The sequence below is a fragment of the Danio rerio genome, chromosome 22 (assembly GCF_052040795.2).
Source record: "Danio rerio strain M-AB ecotype USA chromosome 22, GRCz13ab, whole genome shotgun sequence".
Classification (NCBI taxonomy): domain Eukaryota; kingdom Metazoa; phylum Chordata; class Actinopteri; order Cypriniformes; family Danionidae; genus Danio; species Danio rerio.
Genome location: NC_141042.1, coordinates 22,056,119 through 22,073,311, shown reverse-complemented (window position 1 = coordinate 22,073,311; position 17,193 = coordinate 22,056,119). Strand labels below are relative to the sequence as shown.

Here is a 17,193-nt window from a genome sequence, read left to right as displayed (position 1 = left end):
CTAAGAATATATCATATCACACATTAAAGTCAATTTTATATAAAATCATAGAGAACACATCATTCTGCACTTTCTGCATCACAGACATCAATATTTTATCAATTTATAAAAATAAAAAAAAGATCCCATTCTGTCCATCGGATATTAGGCATGGTTATATATATTGTGATCACAATTTTCGAAAGTATTGCATCGCTTTATAAACGTTTAATATTACCATTTGAAGACTCTCCCCATATAGTTTGATAGAGCGATTGGGCCTGGAAGCCGATTCGCGTGATGTCACGCTTAACAAGTGGATAACCTTTAAGAACACCCAGAACTTACAAACCATTACCCGTTACTAATAACAACCACTCAGAAAACCTGGAACTCCATAAACACAACCCGCCATAACTAATGACCATGCACAACACCTAGAACTCTCTATCCACCACCCATAACTAAAAACAACCACTAAGGATATCTGGAACTCCCTATACTCCATAAATTCCCTAATTCATCCACAAAACAAAACAATTACCCAGAACACCCTAGCAATACGTTTCATCATGTTGAGCATACAGTACTGTGCAGAGAGTTTGACTCGAGCGGAGGGTTGCAGGTTCAAGTAGTAGGTGCTGTGAGTAAATAATCAACACTCTCACCACTCTCAAAACCACAGCTAACGTAGGTCACTTGAGCAAGGCACAAAAACTGCTTTCAGATTCCGTAGGCACCGCAGCAATGGCTGCCAACTTCTCCAGGTGTGTGTTCATGGTGTGTGTGTGTGTGTGTTCACTTCTATGTGATGGGTTAAATGCAAAGCACAAATTTCACGTATGGACCACCATACTTGGCCGCAGGTCATGACTTTCCCATCACTTTCATTTTCCCTGCTTTACTCATAACTTATGAAATTCCAGTACTAAGCGTACAAAACACTGAGTGTGCTCAGGTCTGTACAATGATACTTAGAAATCCCTATTACCAACCGCAAGTTCCCATCAAACCATCCAGAACACCATGAACTTACCCAATATCCCCTAGCAACTGGAGTGCTTTTGCCCATGACTTATGAAATGTGTGTTTGCAATACAAGACAAGTGGGTGTACTCAGTGTCTGAAATGTGAGATTTGTGTGTAGAACTCCCTAGCAACTATCCAGAACTATCCTGAACATCCTAGCAACACTATTCATGTAGTTGAACATGTTCTGGAGTGTTTTTTACTACTACTTAAAAGTGTATGCTTGCAGTATATGGCGTGTGCGATTACTGAGTGCATTCAACTGTGTAAAAGGCCACCTAAAACTCCCTAGCAACCACCAAGAACACCCTAGCAACATGATTCATGTTGTTGAACACATTCTGGAGTGTTTTTGCCCAAAACTTATGAAGTGTGCTCTTGCAATATGAGGCGTACGTGATTACGGAGTGTGTTCAGGTGTGTGAAAGGCCTCCCGCTACTTCTGCGGATTTCTGCAGGTCATTCATATTCATTAAAGGCAGCAGGAGGAGCTTTGTGAACTGAAGAGCTGTTCACCTGGCTGATTACAGCTCGGGGAGAATAAAAGAGAAAGAAGAAAGAGGAGGGGAGCAGGGGGCTCTGGATCAAGACAGTAATTAGAGCTGCGAGATTTGACCAGATAAGCACTATCGCTCTAGCTGATAGCCTATCGAAAAGCACATCAGTGTGCAAATGAGGCAGGGCCGTTTTTGTCTGAAGAGGCTGGGGAGAAAATTAAATAAAAAATTGAGACAATAATCAGAACGATGAAAGCGTAAAACAATAGAAAAATCTAATAATTTGATATTTGAGATCAAATGGTGTATGAATAGGTAATTTAAGAAAAACGGGGAGCAGACAACGACTCCACATTTATGGAAATTTATTCATTCATTTCTTTTCTTTTCGGCTTAGTCCCTTTGTTAATCTGGGGTCGCCACAGCGGAATGAATCGCCAATTTATCCAGCACATGTTTTACGCAGCGCATGCCCTTCCAGCTGCAACCCATCACTGGGAAACATACACTCAATTACACACATAGACTACAGACAATTTAGCTTACCCAAATCACCTATTGTGTATGTCTGAACTTGTGGGGGAAACCAGAGCTCCTGGAGGAAACTCAAGCGAACACAGGAAGATTGTTGGAAATTATTTTTTACAAAAGAAATAAAACATCACTATAACCAAAATGTCAAATACCTTGATTTTCATTGACTAAAAAGATGAATTTCTACGATCATTTCCATGTAAAACTGTTGTATCCCTCCAGAATTTAGCGATTCTGCAATCGCTGAATTTAAAGGTGCTGTTTTTGACTCCTCTAAAGCATAAAAATACCATAATATGTTTGCATATATTTAAGAAACATGCTAAGTGATCATTCGTGTTTATCTGAAAAACAATGCTAAAGTCAGATATTCTGCTTTTAAAAAGTCTGTAACGTGCTGCATTGGCTGTCTTTGTTTTAGTTTTTTAATTCGCCCACTGCCAGTTTAGCCAATTATATTTCAGCACCCCAGGTTGCCTTCGTGGAAAACTGCGTATTTCATTCATTCATTCAGAACGGCTCTCAAAGCACTTATCCACGATCGAAATTCGACATCCGGTGGACAGTAGCGGATATCTGTAATAAGACGCAGATTTAGACGTCCACATGAGGTTATAAATTTAACGAACGTAAACATTGGGTAAACAGGTTACATTAAAACCCTGTGTCATAACAACAAGCTACGTGAGGTGATTTGCAGTAATTAGCAATTTGGCTGTTTGCACCAGACGAAATACAACAGAAATTTAAATACAGCCAATCAGAAGCACAGAATATGCACTTACTGCACTTCAACTAACATTATTAAATGTACATGCTCAATCACTATGTGTTGGTTTTGAGGCTCAGTTTTAAAGTTCAATTTAAAATGGTTTATTTTATTTTCAAGATCTGAGGTGAACTTATCTGCTGATGCTTTCAGTATATAAAATTAAATGTCATATAAAATGCCATTCAAACTCGCACTATTAGCATTGTCAGTTTTCTGTTGCAAGAAAATAGAAGGTGCAAGAAATAAAAGCCGTTTCTAATATATCAATTTCAGGTGTTAGAACAAAAACTCAGAAAATAGTCCTTCAATCTGATGCTGTTGCTTTATATAAAACACAGTTTAAATCAGTCGTCAGATTCATTGGTGCTCAGTATGGAAAACTAGCGTTTGTTCTGATCCAGGAATGCAATACCCACTGGTTGTCAAACTGACATACTGCATCTGTAACGCAAAATCAAGCAAATGGCACAAAATTGAGAAGCTTTACATTTTTTTAAGAGCAGCAGATTTCCAACATTGTTTAAATTTATTCCACGTCATCTGCATAGTTTTATATTAAATAATATTATATTGACATATAGAAAGTGCTTATTGAACTTGCAATAACTTGAGTTGTCAGACGCGGCACAACGCTGCACTTTTTTCTCCCTATAGGCCACTTATCATCGCCTATGTATCATTTGACAAAATTGCAATTTACCTTTATCCAAAGCCTGTTTTTGGTTTCAATATTTTTTTATAAGAAAATTTCACTGACATTTACTTGAAAATACACTTTTTGTAGACATAAACATAAAACTTGCATTCAAACAATTAAAGATTTGAAAAGTAAATAAAATAAAATAATAATTGAAAACAACAACAACAACAAAAAACAGTCATGAAAATAATAATTACTTAGTACTAATAAAAAAATAAAAATAAAAATAAATAAATAAATAAAAACACATTCCCCCGACCAACCACCCACCAGTGTTATCCAACAATAAACGTAGGTACTAAAGGCATAGTAAACATATTAATTACAAGTTTGTAAAAAGGAAATAAAAGGTGACCAAATTTTGCCAAAAGCAGAACCTTGTCTATTAAGGTATATTTGATTTTTTCCAGATGTAGTGTACCTGTTAACTCTGTCAGCCATAATTCTAGAGTTGGAACTTCTTTTTTTCTTCCAAAACAAAAGGATGAGTTTTTTGGCAGAGATCAACCCATATGAAACAAACTGTTGTTGTACCTGTGTAAGTCTCAAGAATTCTTCAGAAACTCCAAATATAATTAATATAGGATCTGGTTCAATCGGAAAGTCTAGTGTAGCTGAAAAAACTTGAAATATTTTGTTCCAGAAACTCTGTAATTTGGGACATATAACATAGAAATGAGACTCTAAGAATCTAAGACAGCCTGTTTGAATAAGGCTATGTTCGTTAATGTTTGCTAAAATTGTTAATTTAAAAAACATTTCTAATGCTATTGATGAAGAGTTTTGTTTATTAGTCATTCATGCATTAAATTTGACATGTAGGCTGCAAAATTAGTCATTTTAGTGATGTATAATTTTATGAATAAATACTTATTGATAAAATAAACAGTATTATTAGAATAGCATTTACAAATAAATAGTACTTTATATATTTTTGCTAATACTAATAAATTACATTTAACTATTCTGCAATTTCTTTGAAATGTTTACTTAGTGCTCCTGTATTATTCTTTATTCATATGCAGCCATGCATTCATAAACTACAAAATACAATTACTTTAAAATACCTAAAGGGTGGGGAAAAAAGTTAGTAACAATGAAGAACAAAAACAACTAAGATCCAGACAACTAGACACAAATGAAGCAAAACACAAGACGATTAGCTGGAATGGGGTAATAGGGAGAAGATTTGCTCACTTCATTTACCGGTAATGGAGAGAGCAGAGAAATGAAAAGAAAGGAGCGAGTCTTTACCTCAGCGAGAGTGAATAGTCCAGGCGACTGGTCTCGCTGTTTCGCACCAAATAACTGCACTCCTTACAGAGGGTCAACAGAGACTCGGCTTCCGAACGAGACAGAGAGCCATGATACCATCTGAAACAAAACAGGTGATGTCACACAACAACAACAAATGATGTCATGACCAGTGTGCAGAGTTTCTGCAGGCTTCATCAACAAATGTTATTTCTTAACTACATATTTTAATGTGTCAAAACAAGAAAACTCTAGTTGTATACACTTTTTTTCGACAATGTTTCTTTTTTTTAATAACAGTTCAACATTGTTAAAAGTATATTTATTATGAAGAAAAAACTACACGAATAATCAAACTATATTTGTTTGCTTTTGGTACATATTAATTGAGTATTACTCCAATTTAACCTAATGCGTTTCTGTTATAAAACCTTAAGTTTCATGTCTATTTATAAATATTATGTCAGCAAATATAAACAAATATAAACATAAAATTTAGATAGATTGTTGGTGATTGAATGGGTTTCGGTCCGATTGGGTAACATTACTTCGACAACTTTTAAAATTAAGACCTGCTAGAAATCATTTAAAACCTACAACACAATATTTCTGTAAATTTAAGACTTTTTAAGGCTTAAAATTTTATTTTTTAAATTTAATACATTTTAAGACCTTGCGGTGTCCCCTGAGAGTCAAATTAATGCAGATCCAGTATTTAGGCATTTTAATGCTCATTTTACATGCAAACAGTTCAGGAAATTAAAGCTAAATGATATCACTGATTTCCGTACAAATGCAAGCTTCAAAAGATTATGATTATATCATTTGTTTCCTGTTTACAAATGGTTGAATAAAGATGTAAATAGTGAAATTTCAATAAATTTTTATCTGTACAGTTCAGTCAGTTCAGTGTAAATTCAAACCATTAAAATACATGCTTTATTAACCTTTCAAAAATGTAACTAAATTAACCAATTAAAAATAATAAACAAATAGTATTATCAATTGTACAGCAACATAAAATGCTTTCTTATAATTACTATATAATCAAAGTTATTTAGATTATGATTCATTTAGTATAACTGATAAAAAAAAAACATAAAACATAATAATAAAAGCACAATTGATATTTAATATTTATATTTTAACTTCAATAATTAGCCAAAACTCTAGAAACCTCTAGATTAACTCAATTTGAACTAAATAATTTTTATTTTTTATTTATGTTTTTTATTTTCAGTCAGATATAAGTAAACTTCGCAAATAATTGAAAGAAATGGCATGTAGCACATTGAATAAAACATTAAATTTTAAAAACAAAAGCATCAATAATATTTATTACGCAAAAACGACACAAAAAAACAAACAAAAATGGCTTAATTATTCTAGTATTATTTACTCATCAAATAAATCCGCTTAATACATGGTAATATACATCAAAATAAAAAAGCAAAATATACCGCAAATCAAAACAAAAGCAGTCAATACACAGAAGCACAGTAACAAAACAACTTATTTAATTTCAACAGGCCACAAGGGCAAAAAGCAGTACTGAAAAGCAAAATGACTTGTGCAAGGATCAATACCACAAACATGTCTGACATGGCACCTGTAAATATTTAGCGAGTGAGCAGTGTGTGTGTCGTGTTCCTCATGAGACCTCAGCTGTCGTCTGAGGGTGATGTGTTTGGGGAATTTTGTTTTCTCAACAGCTGACAAATCTGCAGCAATATTTTGGACGCACTTGACTGCGCTTTCTAATGGCCTAACCATGCACACCATGCCATAAATCATATTCTCATACTCATAAAATAAAATAATAACACCCTAGGCAAGATGCGAGACGTCACATTGCGAGATCATCAAGATATTATATTGTCTAAGAGGTGCCATAGAATGAATAGAATGATACACCTAAGCATAGCTGAATAATAGGAGTTCAGTTCATGGAAAGACATACTGTGAGCCTCAAACTCTATTGTTTTCTCATTCTCATACCAATCCTGTGAGTGTAAAATTCTAGAACAATCCGAACAAAAAACTGACTCTGATGATCGACATAATATCATTGATACACATGCCCCAGGGCTGTGTTTGATTGGCTAAAACATTTCCTAGTGATGATTTTTTCCCCTTATCTTTAAGTATGTCTAAGATTTTATCAAGCATAATATTGTGAGACTCTTATTATGGATATGCATAAGTCTTATTTTAAAAAAGGATGGGCAGAGAGACTAAAAAGGGGCAGTTTTGTGAAGCAGACCACAGTGTTCACAGTGTGTCAGAATACAAAATGCACGTTATATGGATTGCAAATTTATTCAGCATCCCCCAAAGAGGCATATATTGAGGCATATATTCTGTTTAAATGTATCCTTTGTTAGTTTAATGTGTTGTGAAATTTGCTGTGTATGTTTGTAAAGAGGCAATAAACACATGTAAACTGCCGAGTATAAGGCCGCATTTATAATGCACTGTTCAAGTGACATAACTCAGATTTTTTTCTCCCATGTGGCACAGATCGGATATGGCTCATGTACATGTAATAGGGATGGGAAGATTAACCGATATATATCGATACGCGGTCATGCGCGTGCACGATGCGAGTGCATCGGTTGAGCAGCAGAGGATGAATGAAATTGTGGAAGCATATCGAGATGCATCGGTTTTTGCGAGATGCATCGATTTTTCCGAGATACAGCTTATATTTTTAATATAGAATGTATTTTTTATTTATTAACAAGTGTTGTCAACCTGTTTTTGGCGCATAATTTAATCGACCTACATAAAGTAAGCCTTAGCAACGGATTTGCGGATGTGCACACACTACAACTCAGTGTATCAGGTGTGCGGATGAAGCTAGTGGAGCCCCCTCAGAAAGCGCGAGAAGCAAAACAAACATTTTATTCCCCACTGAGTTTTAAATCTAAAGTATGGCAACATTATGGATTTAAGGATGGACGACATGACAGGACAGATGCAATTTGCAAAATGTGCCGCGCATCTGTAAAATACGCGGGCAGTACGACTAATCTGAAATCTCACTTGAAGCGGCGCCACAGTGTTGTTGTGAAAGCATCTTCCAGTGTTTCTGCATCCCCGGCTTTCGCACTGCTTCAACCAGCTCCAAAAGTGGTGAGAAAAGCATTGCAAGTTTTTTTTCCATGCGCAACAGTTCTGCTCGCTCTACGCCAATAACGAATGCTATTGCATTGTTCATCTGCAAAGATATTCAGCCTAGTGTCACGGAGAACGAAGGTTTTAAACACCTCCTCCTGTTAATTTTTATTTAATTATAATAATAATAATATTAATAATAATAATGATAAAAATAATTGGGTGTCACGGTGGCACAGTGGTTAGTTTGACCACCTCACAGCAAGAAGATTGCTGATTTGTTATATTTTTATTAGCCTGTTGTTTACAGTGACAGTGATGTTTCAAAGCAGCATAACACTGCTAGTTCACGACCTTAAGTTTTGAATAATCAGTGGCAAAATATATCTTTGTAAAACTTGTTTTCATAGTTGAAAAGTTAAATCACAATTCTTGTTGTGCAATGCTAAATTTATTTATGTTGAAAGAGTGCAAATATATACATTTTTTTTAATATATATTGCACTTATACATTCTGTTTATCTTGAAAATACTTAAATAATATGTGCTATAGGTTCTAAAATGGCCCTCTACTGTAAACTGAAAGTCTGGCTCTGAGAGAAGAGTCAGTTTGTAAAAAAAAGTCTTGGTTTTGCTTGGTTTATAAATAATCAAACTCATTCAATGGCACAGCATCCTCTTTCACATCATCTCATAAACTTGATCTAATTAGTTAGTGCTGAAATATCGCATCGTATCGTGATATGGGTGTGAATCGTATCGTGTTGCATCGCAATATGTCACAAATGTATCGCTAATATATCGGATCGTATTCTTTGTATCGAGATGCGTATCGGATCGGCATTATAGCTTAGATGCCCAACCCTAACATGTAAGCAGGAACAAGTCACATGGATTCCGATTTACTCAAATCAAATTCAGGCCTTGTTCATGTGGAAATTTATCCGATATGAATCGGATCTGTGTTCTCATGTCTGCAGTGTAAGCAGAAAGATCGGATTTTCACTTGTCAATGCGAGTCACGGGTCATTAAAAACTGTAGCAAATGAAAAGAATCATGCCATGGACATTACAACAAGATGCCTAAAGGGTTTAAAAAGCCTATATATCAAAAGAAGATAGACAAATGAGAACCTTTCTGTCATAAACTATAGTAAAACAGCTTGTCAAAAGCTGCAAACAGATTACATAGAGAATAGAGAAAAGAGCACTCTTTATCAGCTGTTAGTCAGCGCCCGCTCTTTTTTTCCTCCAGGTTATTGCGTCTTCGCCGTGTGCTTTGTAAATGCAGACGATCGGATATGAGTCGCTTTTAAAAGATGATTTAAGCAGGCCTTTTAAAAAAATCGGATACAGTCACAATACGAAATTGACCATCAAGATCTGCAGTGTAAATGAAGCCTATGGGTTTCATCCACGTTTATGCTCAGTGTCATATCACTTAGCTCTTATTGTGATTTATTTCTAGGGTGAAAGGATGCAGATAAATGTCATAAAACTCATCCATTTAGGCAGATGTTGGTATAAATTTTTGCCTGTGTTTTCATATATGTTAAAGCTTCAATATCAACTTTAATAAACCTTTGTTAGTCCCTTTTGTTAATTACAATTATAGTTGAATCTATATCTTATCCACAATACAACTGAAGAGAAAAACAGGTTACTCAGACAGCATGAAAAAAGCAGTTGTCTCCTCCTGTTTTAACTTATTTTTCGCTCCCACAACTGATAATTTTATTTGCTACCATTTAAATGCATATTATTCCGTTTCCGAACACAGTAGAGCAGTTTTGTGTTGCCAAATGCACCATTCTATGGTATTAACAGCACTTAACGAGGCACTGCTTGTAAGGAAGGTATGATTATCATTGATTTATGTTATTCTAGACGTTTATCAAAAACTACATATGAAAACAATAGTTTTCATGATAGATGATTTTGAATTACATAGTTTTGTTTATATCATACTATCTTTAAACCACTTTAGCTGAAATCAAGCATTCATCTTCTAGTATATTTAATGCTGCGGAAAGATTGAACATTTTTAGATTTAACTTTTATTCAATACTTTTGTTTTAGCCAGCAGCTAGCTCTCTGCAATTCTCACTGAAGCTAATCATTGTTGCGCCCAGTCAGTACCTGGATGGGAGACCATATGAGAGGCAGGTTGCAGCCGAAAGTGGTGTTAGTGAAACCAGCAGGGAGCGCTCAACCTGCGGATTGTGTCCTAACGCCTCAGTATAGTGAAGGGGACTCTATACTGCCCAGTGAACGCCATCTTTCGGATAAGATGTTAAACTGGCATCCTGGCCAAGGCCTACTGGCCTCTGTCAATCATGACCACCCAAACATCCCCATATCATAATTGGCTTCATCACTACACCAATCAGCTGGTGTGCGATCTGGCGCAATATGCCTGTCGTTACTTCATCCCGGTGGATGCTACACACTGGTGGTGGAAGAGGAGATTCCCCACAAAAATGTGTAAAGCGATTTGAGTGTCTAGAAAAGCGCAATATAAATGTAAGCAATTACTATAATTATTTATTTGACACAGGTTACTCAGTAAATTATCTGAGCTACGATTTTCTGGTGTCAAATCTGTTTATAGAGTAAAAGTGTTTAGCTTGCTGGACATTAAGCCAGTGAAGATAGCTCACTCACTCCTAACTAAACCTCTTCAGTAGAAGAAACTTAAAGCATCTACTCAAGCTGTTAAAATATATTTTGAAAAATGAATGACTATTATGAATGTGTGTATTTCAGTGTACATCACACAGCACGCTGTTTGTGTGTGTGGAGAGAAAAAGCAGGCACTGATCTGGGCTGTGAAGCGTCAGAGCAGTGCTCAGTTATATTCACAACCCTTCCAAATATGGTCAAAAGTGAGCTTTTCATTATAGGGATAATTTACTGTGTGTGTGTGTGTGTGTGTGTGTGTGTGTGTGTGTGTGTGTATATATATATATATATATATATATATATATATATATATATATATTAGGGATGTGCGGAGCAGCCGGTATTTGTATTTGTATTTGTTGAGGGGGGAAAAGTATTTGTATTTATATTTGTATTTGTATTCGAGTAAAATTCAAAATGGCGCAAAAATATATATTTTTTCTATTACACTTCTAATTTACGTTATAGTGAAAGTATTGTTTAATTATACCCATTATATAAATTATAGACATGCAATATTGGTTGTTGTTTTTGAACATGTGACAAGAAATGTCATTGAAAAGAAAATAACATAGAAGCCATTATCTCATCCATGGTTAAACCAACAACTAATAAAATACTATTGTGAATATTTTAAACCCCACCACCACCGTTCTTGCTGAAGGACACTGAATAGACAGAATAAAAACAAATAATATTTCAAAAAACTACTTCTTCTAAAAAGGACTTCTTTCCAATGCACAGAATTCCAAAAACTAAAATTAGCTAAATAAATCTAAATAAAACCCAGCCTGGGAGATCTGGCAGAACAAAAGTATTCTATATAATACTAAAAGATACAGCCCTGCTATTGTCATCTGCCTGCCACAAAACAGACACAAAGTTTTTTTTTTTTTTACTTTTTTATGTTTGAAACTGACTTACTGGGGCAGAATGTGGCTTTGTTGATGGTTTGGTGCTTGTGGAGGATTTAGCAGAACATAGCTGTGCTGATTGAGGGGATTGATGCTTGTGGGGGGTTCACAGACAGTATCAGGAGAGGATGCTTTTAGTGCATGTGATAATACATTACATAGAAGGTTGCGCGGTGGCACAGTGAGTAGCACTGTCGCCTCACAGCAAGAAGGTTGCTGGTTCGAGCCTCGACTGGGTTCTCCCCATGTTGGCGTGGGTTTCCTCCGGTTGCTCCGGTTTCCACCACAGTCTAAACACATGCAATATAGGTGAATTGGGTAAGCTAAATTGTCCCTATTGTATGTGTGTGAAAGAGAGTGTATGGATGTTTCCCAGTGCTGGGTAGCAGCTGGAAGGGCAGCCACTGCGTAAAACATATGCTGGATAAATTGGTGGTTCATTCCACCGTGGCAACCCCAGATTGATAAAGGGACTAAGCCGAAAAGGAAATGAATGATTATGCATAGAAGATGTTGACAGATGTTTAATATCTCTGCCTCTGCTGATTTCACTTTTGCACACATACAGTATCACTTTGTTATATCTGCAGCACCATTGACTGTAAAATGCTTCCACAAAGAACATGAATTTTTATTTTTTTTACTGGTGGAGGACCAAGAAATGGCTCAGCAGCAGTCTCACTCTTTTTCATGGTGCCCAAATGTATTTGAGGAGTTTCAAGTTAATAAAAAGTGATGGGAAGCTATGCTGAGGTTAACTAGCCTATAGCATATATCTTGCTGTCTGCAAAAGACAGTAATGTAGACGTACCATATAACTCCCATAAGTGCATACTATTCGACACAACTGCAAAAGCATCGCTTTAACCTTTATAAACGAACGTTAATGTTACTCTGTCAACAGTCTATTGTCTAAATTACCGCGCTAACAGAGCTAACGTTGCGTAAACAGAGCACCCGATTGCAAACTTCAAAAATGCAGCGTAATGGAAAATCCCGAACAAACTCCGCTACAAGTTTATAAACTGCATCTGGAACCCAATTAAGGTACAAAAATCTATTTAACAAAAATAGTGATGCAGAGAAGTATTTTTTTCGCTCAGCCGAGCCTTCTCTGTCTGCTGCTGTGGAGAAGCCTGTGCCAGAGATCTTTTACCTCCGCCCCGCCCTCCGACTGAGCGTCTCTCTCGCTCTCTCTCTCTCTCGCTCTCTCTCTCACTCACGCACTGTGGTCTCAGGAGGAAACGCAGTTTTTTGATATAATGCTTTTCTTGCTCCCGAATACAAATAATTTTTCAAGTATTTGTTCGAAATAAGTATTCGTAAAAACACGCTATTCGTGCCTTTCCGAATACCGTATTCGGGTTCGGCTCCACCCTTAATATATATATATATATATATATATATATATATATATATATATATATATATATATATATATATATATATATATATATATATATATATATATATATAAAATATAACATGAAACATTTTCTTTACAGTATTTGAACTTATCTAAGTTACATACCTATTACAGCAGGGTTTCTACAGGTTTCATCAAGTCAAATTTAAGACTTTTTAAAGACCATTATGAATTAAATTTCAGAATTACACAAGGCTAAAGGCTTAACGTTAAGGATTTTTTAATAGCCCAGTAAAAGCATTAAAAAAACATTAAAAACATATATTACAGTAAAGAAGACAATTTTGGTAAATAGAGTTAATAAACTTTTGATCAAACCTTTGGCGATGGAATGTTATGTGATTGAATGAGTGATAGTCCAATTGGTTAGCTTTACATGGACTTAGGAAAATAAGACCTGTTTAAATTGATTTGTTTGGACAGACATGTGTATAAGTATAGTGTATAGACCGTCATATTGGGGTGATATAAACACAGCCAGTCCTTTTTTTTTCAATTTAACAACATAAAAACAGTGGACCAATTAGAGCTGTTTTTAGATCGACCTCAACTTGACGTAGGAGTGCGGTCCCCCTGCCCACCAATATTGATTGACAGGCACGCGTCACCTAATCCTCAGTTTGTTGTTTCACATGCGCCATTTTCATCGTGTAAGTCAAAGAGATGTCACTAAAGGAACACTAGCTCTATTTTTAGATGCAAGGCTCATTGGGCTTAACACAAAATCAGCATTCACCCCATGATCGCCCTAAATGGAATTATTGTTTGTGACTTAGTTTGTTTGTAGGTAGCTTTGCAAACTAGTGTACTTTTCATTACGTCTACCTTAAGCTTCAGCCGATTGCATTACTTGAGGTCACAGACTCTAAGCGGGTCATCCGGTGCCTCAGTCAAAGTTAATTCAGTGTGTGCGGTTATTAGTCTCGGTGTACAAGCTCGGAACTTTAAACTAGCACACAGGTGGCTGTAAAACTGTACAAAGACACAAATGATTGTGTACTCTCTGCTTGGTCTGTGTCCGAGGCGTACATGTATGGCTGAATACTGATATCCTCATGCTGCTTCTCTCTGTCTGCCTGTTTGTTGCCAAAAACAGAGCGGGGGAGCTCTTGCCCCTGTCCCCTTGTTACGTTGGCTGTGAATTTGAAACTAATTTTCATGTGAAGCAACACACCCCTAAAACAGCGAGCTGTGTACACGACCCCAACATGACGCTTTTGAACACATTATAATAAAAACATCTGAACTGTGTGTTGAACTGAACCTAAACTGGCACACTCAGAAGAACCATAATATTAATATTAAATCATAAAAAAAGGGGTAAACTATGTGCCCTTTAAGATCTACAACACAATATTTGAGGGAATTTAAGAATTTTAAGGCCTAAAATTTAGTTTTTGAAGTTTAAGACATTTTAAGACTTTAAGAACCCGCGAATCCCCTGTACAATATTTAGATATTAGACAACAGTTTACCTTATAAAATCTATGCACTCTAGGGCACCTTTAAATGACAAAACACTCATGTTCTCCTTCCAAACCGGTATGACTTTTATATTGAATGTTTTGAACTTCATTCACTTTCACTATATGAACCAAAAAAGTTCCACAGAAGCAAGTAAATACAGGTTTGGAACTTCAGCAAATAACATTTCTTATGAAACAGCATTTTCTTAGCTTGTGTTCACGTTGAAAGCTCTAATAGTTTGTGGTAAGATGTTGGACGTACACTTGTTTCTCCAGGGGCAGGGAGGGATCCACTCTCTCCCCAATCATGGAATGAGGATCACTGGGCTTGCGGAGCTTCATGCTGCCTGTGGTCGGCGGAGCCCTGGAGCACCTCAGGCGTTCAGTGGGAGAACAGGAACGATCCCACTCGGCACCCTCAAACTGCACTGTGGGACACAGAGAGACGGAGGGGGAAAGAATTAGTTCGATGTAAAAGATCAGTAGAAAAGAGATTGAAATTTTGCCAGGTTATAATGCAAGTTTAAAAATGGTGGTTATGCAGAGCAGACGGAAACTCAACCAAGGCAAAGAGGAATAAAGTAAAAAAAACACAGTAAGATTGTAGGAAATTAAATTGGGATGTTTATAAAGGAAACATACAGAGTTCAGAGCCAAACAATATAATGTGAAAGACATCTGCTGATCCAAAGGGGAAGTGAAGTTTGGATCAAACAATCAATCCAAGAGTATAAACCAGGGATGCACAATTTATCGGTATATATCAGTGTTTAACGTTAGTCATTTAATTTGGATTATCATTACTACACACAATTTAAATTCAGTATCAAGTGTAAAAACCTAGTAGCATACAATTTTCCCAATTTTTTACCAATGTTACAAAATTTTTATTTAATATTATTTTGTTTATTAAAGGTATCGGTTATTAATTTATTCTCTATTTCACTCTCCTGCATTTAGATCATCACTGCTGACCCCAATTTGAACCTGCCATCAGGTGTGAAAACATTGTATAATTAACCAGCACCTTACTGATTATCGGCAGTGTAAGAATTATACACTGACAATTGGGATTTTTAGTAATGTTAGTTTGCGTAATACATGCTTCATGGAATCAAATGCATGTGTTTATTTAAATTACATTTAATTTATTCATAAAATGTATGTTTTCAATGTTTTGTGGTATTGGCTATTTAGTGTATTCTGACCTGATCAGCTATTTCGGCATACTTTGGGACAAACTATGCAAACAAGCCGTCCAATTTAAAGTTTTTAAACAATTTAAAGTTACTTTTAAGCGAAATATGTAAAAACACCTATTTTATGAAAAAAAAAATTGTTTTGTGAACTTCTTTTTCCGCAATTATGCATTCACAATGGTATAAACCATTATAGGAGTGGTCAAATGGATGTCTATTATTTTAATTATTAACATTATTATTTACAATATTAAATAATATTTATCTTATGTTATTTAGACGTCTTGTTTAGACGTCCTCCAGGGGGATCAAGTCTTAATTAGCTTAATTCGCACCCTGATTATCGGTATCAGTCATTTATATGTACATTCATTAATTGGTAGGAACTTAACTCCACATGCTCTTATATCATTTTATTTTTACATTTGGATTATTTTTGCCACACAATCTTTGAAAACGGTGATTTAAAATGTTTTAGCATCGTATCGGTTAGTGATATATCAAGTATACTAGTACTGCTAGGCATTTAATTCGACATGCTCATTTTATGGATTTGACATTATCTAATCATCTGATGCCCTCTTAAAAATATCTTCTATGTAATCATTAACAAATCTCAAACTGAATGTAAAGTTTAGACTTTTAATTTATTTAGAGAAATGATTCTAGAATTAATATCAGCCATTTGTTGGTTATTGCATATGAATTTAATATTTATAGATATAAATATTTATAGAATAATTATTTATAGATTTCTCATTAATTATTTTATATTTCTTTTTGTATTTTAGCTTAGGTGTTAGCATGTTTTTAACATTTGTACAATTTTCACTAACAGTAATATTAAGTTTTATTAATATTAGCAATTTTACATGAATATTAGGAACTTTTTTCTATGTAAAATGTTCATCTATTATTTATATTTAGTTAAATGGAGCTGTATAACAATTAATGAACACTTTTAAGATGCTATTACAATATATTCACAGCAAAGCTGGTGAAAGCTTGAACTGTAATTTGGGTGCATCCCCAGTAAAAGCAAGCCTGCAGGACAGAACTGACCTCATGCATTCATCACATGCTCCTGTGATGAGAGCAGCACTGAGTAGGAGTGTTTTAAATCAAATGGGAAGCAAACGGGAAGGTATTTTTTCGAGCAGTGCAGTGACTCAACAGCGAGCTCAACAGATGCGGGACACTGGAGCGGCAGAAACGGAGAGGACGGGTCAAAGTTCACCTTGCTCGCCACAGATGGGCTCCTCCTCCAGCTGCCCGACCGGAGGAGGCCATGGCAGCTCACTCAGATCTTTCATATCTACGCCGGCGAGGAGAAAGTGAATGATGAAAACAGCATAAGACGGCAGGAGACAGAGATAACAGAAGTAGAGAGACACAATCCAGCGACGTCAGCCTTCACGCATTACTTATGAGGCAGGAAATGCAATGTGAGAGCTGACTCGACATCTAATTAGCATTTCAATCTCATAAATCTCATTAGCAACACACATAAATATACATGCACTCAAATAGAGGTCATTGTGACACATTTAGTGTTGTCACGATTACCAGTGACAAAATAAACCCCTGTAAAATTTATGGCGGTTACTACTACAGGTTAAAATTT

The 17,193-nt window shown here is 35.6% G+C and overlaps 1 protein-coding gene across 6 annotated transcripts in view; it reads right to left on the bottom strand.

The window, feature by feature from the left end:
- The window catches only part of shdb (Src homology 2 domain containing transforming protein D, b), a 65,702-nt gene that overhangs the window by 5,705 nt on the left and 42,804 nt on the right, over positions 1-17,193 (bottom strand). For 4 of the 6 annotated variants that reach the window (XM_087303042.1, XM_087303038.1, XM_087303041.1 and 1 more), the window contains 2 exons: positions 14,633-14,798; positions 4,766-4,885 (listed from right to left, as the gene is read on the bottom strand). In XM_087303042.1, coding sequence (XP_087159168.1) covers positions 4,766-4,885; positions 14,633-14,798 — 286 coding nt within the window. Of the gene's footprint in view, positions 1-4,765; positions 4,886-14,632; positions 14,799-16,806; positions 16,885-17,193 lie in introns of all 6 variants that reach the window. The other 2 variants (XM_087303040.1, XM_087303039.1) reach the window with 1 other exon arrangement.